Consider the following 11,804-nt stretch of genomic DNA (forward strand, 5'->3'; position numbering starts at 1 on the left):
CGCAGCTGCCTCTGCGCGTCCTGTGGATGTACCTTTGTCGCGCGCCGGAGACGACTCGACGCCGCTGAGATCGGAGATCAAGCTCTGACAGGTCGCACGTCGCTCCTTTGACGCCGACGTGATTTACCCGTGCAGATCACATCAGGACACGGTCTCGACGCGCTCGGTACGACGCCTGCGACCCGTCTCGGGTCAGGTGGCACGACGCTCATATCGCCTGCCAGCGCTGCCGTGCAGGCTGCCACGACGAGGTCGAGCACGCTTCTATACGCTCGCCGAGCCTTCCTTTCCATCCCGTTAGGCAGCCTGGGAACGGTGGCGATCAGAGGCAAAGCCTACGAGGGGTGGTGGAACCACATGTCACGGCTACTGCCGGCTCGACCCCACGATAGCCTCCGAAGGCTGACTTTGCGGCACCATCATCGGACGATGTCGACGAGTTGGGTCGCTCTCGCGGTAGCCAGATGACCTCTCATACTAGGATCATCGGCCATGGCCGCAGGGAGCGCGGGGGAGGGCGCTGGATGCAACACGGAGCTCCGTTGGAGACGTTTTCAAGATTAGCGTGTCAGAGTGAAATGGCACTAGCCAAAGGCTAAAGCCGTAGCAGAAGAGTCGACGAACCGAAGTGCGAAGACGGCGACACGCGCGAGCGACACGCGCGAGCGACACGCGCGAGCGACACGCGCGAGTACACCCGTGCCCAGTGTTGTGCGAGGAAAGAAAAGGAAGGAAAGAACGGGCCCCACCTTTCACAAATTTACACACCACTCGTCCCGCACTGGTTTTTTGCTATCACCGCCGTACGGTGACAGGCACTGGCATATTTTTTAGACTCCCCGCGCGACCCACACCACCGGGGGGTTTTTTGCGATTTCAGACCCGCAAAACGACCATTTCTAACAAAGTTGTATGCTGCAAGAGATGCTCCAGAAGATAACATACATACGCCTTTGGCCTACTTTTGCCAAAAGCAAACATGAATCGAAATAAGAGCACCGAGTAAGACCGAAGGGCGGCGAAGGTTAGGTAGCCTACATGTGTATGCCGATTTGCTGGAGAGCTGAAACTGTGGGGAAAGGCCACTCTTGTTTTTTGTACTTGGGAGGCGCGATCCCCCTTTCTCAAGGCTATGGCCATGACCTACGGTAGTGCCCCCACTGAGAATCAAATGTTAACATTGCCCCTCACAATTCCACATTGGGCTAAAATAACCCAAATCACCGGACCTAAAAAATCACACAGCTCCATGACGAGCTTCTCGCATCGATCCCACGCGTCCCAGCGCAGCCTGTGGGTTGGGCCGACCCGACCTCAGCCCAAAAGGACCGAGTAAACAGGCTGTTCGCACTTAGTAGACCTAGACTGATTTATACGAGTATATAGACTGATCTATACGAGTATATTATACTTTAATCTTTATAGCCTACTATTGGGAGGTAAGTACGACAGTATAATGGCCAGTTCGTACGTGATGGAGTAGTGAATGCAATGGGACAAGTCAGGGCAATGTATACAAGCATATAATATCATTTGCCGGACACACACACTCGAGCGCTTCACATGTCGGCACTTTGGTAGTCCGTAGCGGTGGCAACCAAAGTGCGCATCAGAGCGCGAAATTGTTGCCGGCCACGCTCAGTCCGCGCATACAATCCGCGCGCTTCGCACGCGTGCAACCCGCGCGCTTCACACGCGCATCCCGAAAGAGAATTGCCGAAAATGGTTCCCAAAAATGGCGCGACGAGGGGAGGCACAAAAAAAAGCGGTGAAACCGCCACACGGACGTCTACCGACCGACCGATTGGCCGCACGCGAGGGCGAGGATTTTTTTTTGGCGAAACCGATGAAACCGACATCGAAACCGACACGAAACCGACCTGAAATCTACCAAAACTGACCTCCTCCGCCGCCGCGCAGCATCTCGCTGTGACGCCACCCCTCTCCCCTCCGGGACCGCCGGAGGGGGATTAGTATGTTATTTTTTGAGCTTAGCCTTCGATGTTATGAAACAAACGCAAGGCGGACATGGCATATCGCTCTCGGGCCCACAGACATCCCGCACACTCGCCGCACACCCGCCGCCCCCGCGCGCGCCCCACCTCGGCCGGGAGAAAGGGGAGTGACAGTTTGGGATGGACAGCCCGAGTATGTTGAGTCCTGGCTCAACAACGCAGGGAACAAGAGGAGTTCGTATTTGTGTGTATCGCGCGCCTTGCGGGGGGGGCGCGGAAAAGAGGAACCTCTTAGCGCCATCGCCACGGTGCTGCATGCAGCGCCGGGCGACGACGGCTTACCGCCTCCCGGTCCCCCTCGGCACACCTCCGCTGCTCAATGTTTGACGGCTCGAACCCGTGAAGCTTCCCCGTGCGCGGGTTACCCCGCACACGGGTCAGCCTGCCAGCCACGTATCCACGCAAGCGTGGTCCGCGTGCATGGCATACAGGCGTCCGCCAGACAGCGCAGAGGCTAGGCGACCGGGGAAGGACTAGCTCAAGGGCAACACAGCGTCACCAGCCGTTGGCGCGCAGAACGAGTCTCCGGCACTTGGAGCACTTGGAGTGCAGTCGGCAACCGCACACCCAGGGCCGGGGAGCGGCCCTATTTTTTATCTTCGCTGCAGGAAGTCGCGGCCCGGGCTGCACGAGCGCTGCACCGAATGGCCTCATGCACTACGCAGCGCCAGGCCCTGCTCAGCGCTGTTGCGGCGCTGCCGACGGCGGACGACGGCAGCTGGAGCGTTCCCGCGCCGATCCTCAAGGCGACGTCGACCAGCGAAGCCGACGCCAAGCGCCACGTGCTGTCGTTCAGCGCGTGGGCGCAGGGTGCGGTGCGGCAGCTGCCCGAGGCGTCCGAGCATGAGGCGACCGACTTCAGCGACTACTACAAGATTGTTATGTCGCGTGTGCAGCTCGTCTACGCAAAGGCAACGCAGCCAGCGGGCGAGCTGCGCTTCCCGGCCTGCCGCTTCCAGACGCAGCTGAGGAGGCGGCCGCAGGTCGTCAAGGACGGAGCGGCGCGCGAGCTCGGCGTCTTTGACAGCGGCGCCGGCCCCGAGATGGTCGGATCGTACGAGGGGTCGAGTGCCGCCTTCCGCGCCGCACTGCAGGCCGTCGGCGAGCGTCGCTTCCGCGCCGCCACGCTGCGCAGGCTGATCGCGGCGCGGGGCCCTCCGGCGGCGAGCATCGAGGAGAGCCTCGCGCCTGTCAACGAGGAGTGGGTCCGCCTGCTCTCCGGCTCGAGGCTCTTTGAGCTGCTCGACGACGGCGTCGGCTTCTCGGCGAGCGGCGGCGTGCAGGTCAGGGTGGAGCTGCAGGGGGGGCAGGCGGTGGTTCTGGCGCAAGGGCCGTGGTTCCGCGTCACCTTTGCGGAGACGCCGATCCTGCAGTGCATGGCTCAGTTTATGACCGATTCGGTGCAGACAGAGGGCGACCACGGCGCGGCCCGCTGGTGCCGCGACGCGCTGATGAACTTCGCCGTCGCCGCGCACTCCGTGCAGGAGCGCGTGCATGCGCCGGGCCTCGGCTCCGTCTCCTTCTTCGCGGGCCGCCGCGCGCCGCACGCAGACTTCCACCTGCTGCAGCACCTGTACCTGCAGCAGCTCTGGCCCGCGTTCGCCACGTCGTCCCTGTTTGCCGGCCGCGTGCTGCCGCGCTGCCGCCTCGTCGGCACGTCGGCGCACGAGGGGCCGATGGCGCTGATGGCGCTGGAGGCGCGAGATGGCCCGAGATCACCCGAGATCACCCGAGATTAGGCGCGAGCACCGCGCCTCATCTCGAGATTCCCCGAGATTCCCCGAGGTTAGGCGCCCCTCGACGCGCGCCTCCCCCTCTCGTCCGTGCTCTGGACGATCCTCTTCTGGGCGTGCACGGGCAACAGGACCGTCTTGCCGGACGCCTTTGGCTCGGCGACGTTCAAGCACAGACTACCCGAGACTACCCGAGATTACCCGAGATTACGCCTTTGGCTCGGCACCGTTCAAGCACATGCTGCTCGAGGCGACGCGCGTCGTGCGTCTGTGAACAGCGTCTCTTCACACCTGCAGCCGTGAACAGGCACATGCTGCTCGAGCTCGGCCTGCTGCCCGACGTCGCGATGGCGCGGCAGGACTCGGGCCGGCTCGCGCGCTTCGCAGCCATCTTCCCAGAGACGCGGCGCATGGCGTCGGAGATTGAGGAGTTTGCCGACATCGAGGAGGCGCTGCGGTGCGGCTACCGCTACTTCGGCGCGGGCGGCTTCTTCGGCGAGAAGAGGCGAGGCCTCGCCGAGTTTTCGATCGCCGCGAAGATCACGACGGCGCTCTGCCCTGCCGCGGACGGCACGCTGCGGGTGGGGCACGCGGGCAAGCTGGGCGACTTCTCCGAGGGCTTGCGGGCGGACTCCTCTCGGACCCTTCTCGGAACCTTCTCGGAACCTTTCCCCCGCAGGCGACTTCTCCGAGGGCTCGTGGGCGGACTTTTCGGAAGAGAAGCACGGCGGGACGGCGCGCGCCAGAGCTCATCCCCCCTCCGGGTCGCTTGGGACTTCTCGGCTCCTCTCGGCTCCTCTCGGCTCCTCTCGGCTCCTCTCGGCTCCTCTCGGCTCCTCTCGGCTCCTCTCGGCTCCTCTCGGCTCCTCTCGGCTCCTCTCGGCTCCTCTCGGCTCCTCTCGGGCCACCTCGGCCGATCCTCGGCGCAGGCGCGAGCCAAGTTCATCGTCCCCGCGGAGGTCGACCGCGACGAGATGTTCGTTCGGCTCCTCGGCTACGCGCGCGCGGGCGACGCGCTGCACGACGCGGCCACCGCCGCCGCCGCCGCGGGGGTCGGCGCGGCGCCTGGGACGCTGCTGGTCCGAGCCGACGCAGAGGCGCTGGCGGCGCGGCTACGCGAGGTGGGCGGCGCGGAGGCCATGGGAGGGTACGCGCGCATTCGCGACGCGCTGACGACGTACGCGGAGCGTGTCGACGCGGCGGCGGCGGCGCTTCCAGCTCAGCCTCAGGCGGCCGCCGCATCGCGGTGATGAGCGGCGAGGGGGCGGAGGGCGAGGCCGTGGGCGCCGAGAAATCATCAGCCACCGCTGCTGCTCCGTTGTTTCTGAGTTTCTAGGTGTGTGTGTGGAGTGTGTTGCTTCGTCGCTAGTATCGACGCTGCGTATGCTGCACCGCGTTTTCCGGAGGTCCTCACCGAAGACGCCCCGCTCTTCACAGCGCTGTCTGATATATATAGAGTGCGGGTTGACGGAGGTTCCGCTCGTCGACACATCCACGGACCACGCCATGGTCATATCGGCACCAACTCGATTCGCAGTACGTAGATCGGCGTCTCACGGCCGGGCTGCGGGAGACGGGGCCTCTGCGGCTCCGGCTGCGGCGGTACGCCTCCCGCACGGGTTCGGCCCTCGCGGCATATGCGGTGGCGTTTGGCACTGCGGCACTCCGCTGGGCAGGAAGCCATACGCGTTCAGGTACCTCTCGCAGCACATGAGATAGGAGTAGTGCTTTCGCACCTCCTCGCCCTTGCGGATCGCGCGCTTCGCGTGCATCGTGAAGGCGTGCTCGCTCGCGCGGAACCGGTTTTTGACGTCGCCGGGTGTACCGTGGTTGAGCAAATCGGCGCCGGGCGCGCTGAAGAGGATCTGCTGCCCGGGCGTGTACCAGGGCATGCTCCATTGGCGGGCATGTAGCACGCTCACCATGGAGCGAAAGCGCTCCCTGCTGTACACCTGCACCAGCTGCTCCTGGGAGCACACGATGGCGTCGCAGACGCCGCCCTCACTCAGTGCGGCAGCGTGACGGCGGAAGCTCACATCGACGAGGCGCCTCCACGCAGACTCGGTCGCGGCCCGCGACGACGCTGCTAACTTTCGGCTGTAGTTGGAGAGCGAGTTCAGCCGCTCCTGAGAGGTTGCGGGGTCCCACGTCTGGGGGATGCCGTCGGTCGGGTGCGCCTCGAGCAGTGCCTTTACGTACGGCATCCAAAAGGAGGCGTTGCGAGTGGACTCGCGAATCAAGAAGGAAGCCATTGCACTGCGCGTGCCGACCTCCCTCACCATGGGGGAGAGGCTCGAGTTCTGGATTGTAAACGCGCTCAACAAGCTGGCTCTTGGCACGCGGCACACCAGCTCGGCGGATCGGATGGCTTCGGTGGCTCGGACCCCACGGAGCTTGATTCCCAGAGTCGGGTAGTAAAAGGAGCCGAATTTGAGCTTCGGGCACTGTATTCCCATCGCCTTTTGCGCTCGCGGCCAGAGTTCCACTCGTTCGGCGAGGGTCCTCCTCTCCCAGGTAGCGCGTCTCCAGATGCCACCGTCGAGCAGGTCAGCGGGCATGGTCTCAGACATGTGCTTCAGGGTTTATTCCGAGTTACAACTTCGCTGACCGCTCTGCAGTGGGGGTAGGAGGGAATGCGTTGCGGATCCGCGCGGACGAGCGGCTGCAGCGCCGCTTCGCCGAGGTGGGGCGCGCGATCCAAAGCAACTTTTGAAGCTCCCTCGATGGAACTTCGACGCGAGCACTTCCGTCCGGGGAATCACCGCGTGCCTCCCCGTCTTTGTAGCCTGGCGTTTGTGCCCCGTTTGTGCCGCGTCCTGTGCCCCCGAGTTCATTGAAAAAACTGCGGCCTCCTGCGTTTGCGCGCGATACATCACCACCCTCTCTGGCATCTCCTCATCATCAATCACGCGCCAGGAGTGGCCGGCGCTGCTCGCAGCAGAGTCACCAACGAGTCGGTCCGCGTGACTCCTCGTGTCCCGCACCGTTCTCACACATCCATAAACTCACTTTGGCCTCACTGAAGCAAGCCCTCAATCCTGAATCCTCAGATTTTATATTAGGACGCTGTCTACCCCCTAGCAGCACAGGCCGGAAATGAATTGATTGTTTTTTCAGGCACTTAGAGCACACAGTGCCCAGGTGCGCGACACCGAACAGGGAGACGCTCTCCTTCCCTCGCGTGTTGCCCGCGTCACGCTCCTTTTTGCCCGGCCGCGCGCAGGGCAGCGCTAATCGGGCGCCCTTTGCTCCTCCGCAAGCTGCTTGCTATAGGGGGCCAACATATACGCAGAAGATGCTGTCGAAGATGCGGTCGGGTCTTCCGAATGGCGCGCAGCGCCGGCGCGCAGCGCCACGCCGCACGCGTCCGCCGGAGGCCCGCCGGAGGCTCTTGCTGCGGCCACACTCCGGCAAGTTTGCCGCGCGCAGCGCCCCGCGCCGCAGGCCCGCTGGAGGCTCCCCGGCCGACGCGTCAAGGCTGCTTTCGGCAGCGCCGGCGCGCAGCGCCACGCCGCTAGGCGTCCGCCGGAGGCCTGGCCGCCGGAGGCTCTTCATGCTGCGGCGCCACACTCGGGCAGAGGGTTGTGCGCCGGGCCCTCCTGCTCGGCTCCAGCGAGTAGACAAAGTGTTACCATCAACAGAGGAGAAGGATCTGACCTCAGCGCCGATGTGGCCAAGCGCTGGTAGCGTGCTTTTACCTCACACCCACGGTCTCAGGTCTCACCCGCTATAGACCATAGCGTGCATAGACAAACCCAATAGATACGCGAGCACAGGCGGGCAACGGCAAGACCCCACCTGGGCGTGGGGGTTTGGCCCTCTCACTGAAAACCCCGTGCGGAACGAGAAATCATCGCACCACCACCCTTGGCAGCACAAAGCCGCGCCAGATGTCCGCCAGCTCCGGAGCCGCTCCCTCGCGGCTGTCGAAGCGCTCCTCGTCCCAAGCGATCAGGTAGCCCAGCCGCATCACCTCGACCGCCCGCTTGCGAGCCGCCTCCGGGAAGAGCTCGTGCGACTGCGGCGACCACTCCGCCGCCTTGAGGATGAGCCTGCCCACCTCCACCGCCGCGGCCGCTGGCTCCAGGTTGGCGGGCCTGAGGAAGGGCAGAGGCGTGGGGCGTGTCAAAGAGAGGATCCGGCGAGTCGGGGAGAGACCATTGCATTGCGCGCCTCAGTGCGAGGGCCTTGGCCTCGCCCGCCACGCGCACGCCGAAGCGGGCCGTCGAAGTGTTTGCGGAGACGACGACGCCGACCTTGCCGTTCATCGAGGGCCGCGAGACGAGAGAGCGGATCTCGACTGTGGAACCGACGGCCGCAGCGGTCGGATCCGACTCGCCCCACGAGCAGAGGACGCGCGCCCGCTCGAGGGCCGAAGGCTCGCCGGCCGAAGAGTCTGCGCCGCCGCGCAGCAGCGCCCGCGCCCGCTCGACGGTGAGCGCCTGCGGAAGAGGTGCAATGGGAGTGAGGACAGCGCGCTCACGCCTTCAGCCGCTAGTCTCTGGCACGCCTCGAGGTGCTGGAGCGGCGTCCAACCGCGGCTGGCGACCAGCCAGGCGGCGAGGTCGGCGTGGCCTTCACGGCCTACAATCTCCTCGGGTGTGCCGAAGGGCGTAGCGGCGCGGGAGGCGCCGTAGGAGGAGAGGAGCTTGGCGACGTCGAGGTGGCCCTCCTGGCACGCCATGAACAACGGCGTGGTGCCGTCCTCGCTGGCCTGGTCTACCGCCGCGCCAGCCTCGAGGAGCAGCCGGACACACTTGAGGTGGCCTTCCTCGCACGCCATGAACAGCGGCGTGGCGCCGTTCTGCGGGGCTTGGTTGATCGCCGCGCCCGCCTCGAGAAGCAGCCAAACGCACTCGGGGTGGCCCTCCTGGCTCGCCATGAACAGCGGCGTGGTGCCTTCGTTGCAAGCTTGATTGACCGCCGCACCAGCCTCAACGAGCAACCGAACGCACTCGAGGCGGCCCTCCTGGCACGCCATGAACAGCGGCGTGACGCCGTCGTTCATCGCTTGGTTGATGTCAGCGCCAGCGCCGCGCAGCAGCCGGGCGACCTCGGGGTGGCCATTCAGGCACGCGATGTGCAGCGGCGTGATACCGTCGGTCCTGGCCTGGTTGATTGCCGCGCCAGCGTCGCGCAGCAGCCGGGCGCACTCGAGGTGGCCCTCCTGGCACGCAACGTACAGCGGCGTGCGGCCTTCAGAATCCGCTTGGTTGACCGCCGCGCCAGCCTCCAGGAGCAGCCGGGCGCAGTCGATCTCGCCAGTCAAGCTCGCAGCACTCAGCGGCGTGGTGCCTTCATCATCAGCCTGGTCGACCGCTGCGTTGGCCTCGACGAGCAGCCGCGCGATCTCGAGCTGCCCCTTCTCGCTCGCGACGAACAGCGGCATGCGGCCTTCAGCGTCTGCTTGGTCGGTCGCCGCGCCAGCCTCGACGAGCAGCCGGGCGCACTCAATCTGGCCATTCAGGCACGCGATGTGCAGCGGCGTGATACCGTCGGTCCTGGCCTGGTTGATGTCAGCGCCAGCGTCGCGCAGCAGCCGGGCGCACTCGAGGTGGCCCCCCTGGCACGCTATGAACAGCGGCGTGACGCCTCTGGAGTCTGCTTGGTCGGTCGCCGCGCCAGCCTCGACGAGCAGCCGGGCGCACTCAATCTGGCCCTCCTGGCACGCGGTATACAGCGCGGAAGCGCCGCCGCCAGTCGTCGCCCCGAAGCTCACGCCGCTGTCGAGCAGCAGCCGCACCGCCTCGGCCTGCCCGTGCCGAGCGGCCCAGGTGAGCAGCGTGTCCTGCTGCTCGGTGCCGTGCCGCACGTCGAGCTGGGCAATATGTGACGTGCCGTGCGTCCCCTGTCCGGAGAGGAAGGCGCGCAGCGAGGCCAGGTCGCCCCGAGCCAGGTCGGCGAGGCGGGTTGGGAGGATGGCGTCGCTCATGCCAGAAAGAAAAAAATCAAGGAAAAACAACGAGTTGCGCTAGAGAGAGAAGAGCCCTACGTCGCGCCGCTTGGCCAGGGTGTGATCAAGAGGTGCGCCGCATTTGACTGCCACATTCGCGCCCCTGGAGTGCCCGCACCACAAACAAACAAGGGAGGAGGGGGTGCGATCTGGGCATTTCGGCAGGTCTGGGCATTCGATTGCACACGCAGAGAGGCGTCACCCTCGCGTCGCCATGCTCTTTGACACGCCGGCCGGCAGCCCTATCGCCCGGCCGCGCGCGTTGCCAAACTCGGCCGACACGATCGTCGCGCCGGTGAAGTCCGCGCCGTCCAGGTCGCACTCTGCAAAGTTGACCGCGTCGAGGGTGGCGCCGCGGAAGGTCGCGCCCTGCAGCTGCGCGCCCGTAAACTCGACCTTGGGGGGTAGGGGAGGGTGGGTTCGGGTACCGTGGGGTAGGGGAGGGTGGGTTCGGGTACCGTGGGGTAGGGGAGAGGCGACCTTGGAGAGCGCCGCGCCGCTGAAGTTGGCGCGCGGCGCGATCGCCTCCTTGAGCTCGCCTGTGCAACACAAAACGCGTCGTCGCGGCGATACCTCGCTTGAGTGCGCCGTTGCTGGTGGCGGTGCAATCTCGGGCCATCTCGGGCTATCTCGGGGGGGGGGATAGTCTCGGGCACTCTCTGGCACTCTCGCCGTTACTGATGGCGGTTCCCCGGAAAGAGGCGCCGGCGAGTTTCGCCCGGTTGGCGAGGAGCTTGCCGAGGAAGTTGAGGCCTGCGAGGTTGAGGCCTATACCTCGAGTCATCTCGGGTAATCTCGGGGAATCTCGGGGAAGTTGAGGCCTGCGAGGTTGAGGCCTAGAGAGGGGGCCTCGAGCGATTGGCGGCGGCAGTGCCCGAGATTCTCCGAGGTTGACGCCTCCGCGAGGCTGCGACGCCTAGAAAAGGCAGGGACGACGGCTGCGGCCGCCGCCGAAGGAACGACAGCGGCCGCGGGCAGGCGAGGGCGGGCGCCGTCGGCCATCGCTCGGCTTATCTCCACCTCGCCGTCGAAGGTAGCGCCCGTGAAGACCGTGCGCGAGTCGAAGGTGCAGCGCTCGAAAGCCACGTCGCGGAAGCGGGCCTAGAGGGAGGGTGCGGGAGAAGGCTTCCAGCAAGGGGCTTGCCGCGGCAGTGTGTCGCGCTCGGCGCTAGAGACTGAGGTGGGGGCGGCGATGGCGGCGGAGGCGGCGGAGGCGATGGCGGTGGCGGGGACGGCGGGGGAGGTGAGGGCGGCGGCGGCGGTGAAGGAGGCGGCGGCGACGGGGGCGGCGGCAAAGGGGGTGGGGGGGACGGGGGCGGTGGCGAGGGCGGCGGTGGAGAGGGCGGCGGCAGGCTGGGCGGTGGCGGCGACGGCGGCGGGGTGTGCACCCCCTCGAACCGCGCCGCGCGGAAGTCGGAGGCGAGAAACTTGCACCACTCGATCCCGGCCTAAGGTGAGGTAAGGTGAGGTACACTTCTCCACACACACGAGGTGGTGGGGCAAGGGCCAGGCAACCCCTCGCGTCTCCACGTCTGACGACAGGAGCCCCATGGCATTCAGAGTGCAAGGCCCGGTGCGCGTGGGTGAGTGGTGTGTGTGCGTGAGCGTGTGCGTGTGCATGAGCGTGTGCGTGTGCGTGTGCGTGAGCGTGAGCGCGTGCGTGTGCGTGTGCGTGTGCGTGTGCGTGTGTCGGCCTCAGTGAAGTCAACGCCGACGAAACTGGCGCCGTCGGTCGTGTCGATGTAGCGCAGCGACGCCTGGTCGAGCTGCGCGCCTGTGGAGGGTGAGAGTGGGGGGGCGGGGCTTTCCCCCTGTCTCTGCTGCTGCTGCTGCCGCCGCTGCTGTTGCTGCTGCTGCCGCCGCCGCCGCCGCCGCTGCTGCCGCCTCTGCTGCTGCTGCCGCCTCTGCTGCTGCTGCTGCTGCTGCTGCTGCTGCTGCTGCTGCTGCTGCTGCTGCTGCTGCTGCTGCTGCTGCTGCTGCTGCTGCTGCTGGTCCTTGCGCATGTTGCTGCGCGCCGTCTAGCCGAGACTTGCGCATATTGACGCTGTCGAGAGTTGCTCGCGTCAGCTTCGCCTTCTCGAGCACCACGCCCCCCAACTCGGT

The 11,804-nt window shown here is 65.7% G+C and overlaps 3 protein-coding genes across 3 annotated transcripts; 1 reads left to right on the forward strand and 2 right to left on the reverse strand.

The window, feature by feature from the left end:
* Window positions 1-4,048: 4,048 nt before the first annotated feature.
* On the forward strand, window positions 4,049-5,139 carry EMIHUDRAFT_444864 (hypothetical protein). The gene is made up of 2 exons (XM_005772038.1): window positions 4,049-4,351; window positions 4,428-5,139. The coding sequence occupies exons 1-2, from the start codon at window positions 4,060-4,062 to the stop codon at window positions 4,919-4,921; spliced, it is 786 nt and encodes a 261-aa protein (XP_005772095.1). The 5' UTR covers window positions 4,049-4,059; the 3' UTR covers window positions 4,922-5,139.
* A 162-nt stretch (window positions 5,140-5,301) lies between these two features.
* EMIHUDRAFT_242773 (hypothetical protein) lies at window positions 5,302-6,318 on the reverse strand (the record flags this gene model as incomplete). The annotated part of the gene is made up of 1 exon (XM_005772039.1): window positions 5,302-6,318. The coding sequence occupies one exon, from the start codon at window positions 6,316-6,318 to the stop codon at window positions 5,302-5,304; it is 1,017 nt and encodes a 338-aa protein (XP_005772096.1).
* Window positions 6,319-7,525: 1,207 nt separating this feature from the next.
* EMIHUDRAFT_369420 (hypothetical protein) lies at window positions 7,526-8,102 on the reverse strand. Its single transcript, XM_005772040.1, has 2 exons — window positions 7,922-8,102; window positions 7,526-7,845 (listed from the first exon to the last, which is right to left on the reverse strand). Exons 1-2 carry the CDS (start codon window positions 8,014-8,016, stop codon window positions 7,599-7,601), a joined length of 342 nt encoding a protein of 113 aa, XP_005772097.1. The 5' UTR covers window positions 8,017-8,102; the 3' UTR covers window positions 7,526-7,598.
* Window positions 8,103-11,804: the final 3,702 nt, after the last annotated feature.

Source organism: Emiliania huxleyi (assembly GCF_000372725.1).
Source record: "Emiliania huxleyi CCMP1516 unplaced genomic scaffold EMIHUscaffold_368, whole genome shotgun sequence".
Lineage (NCBI taxonomy): Eukaryota > Haptophyta > Isochrysidales > Noelaerhabdaceae > Emiliania > Emiliania huxleyi.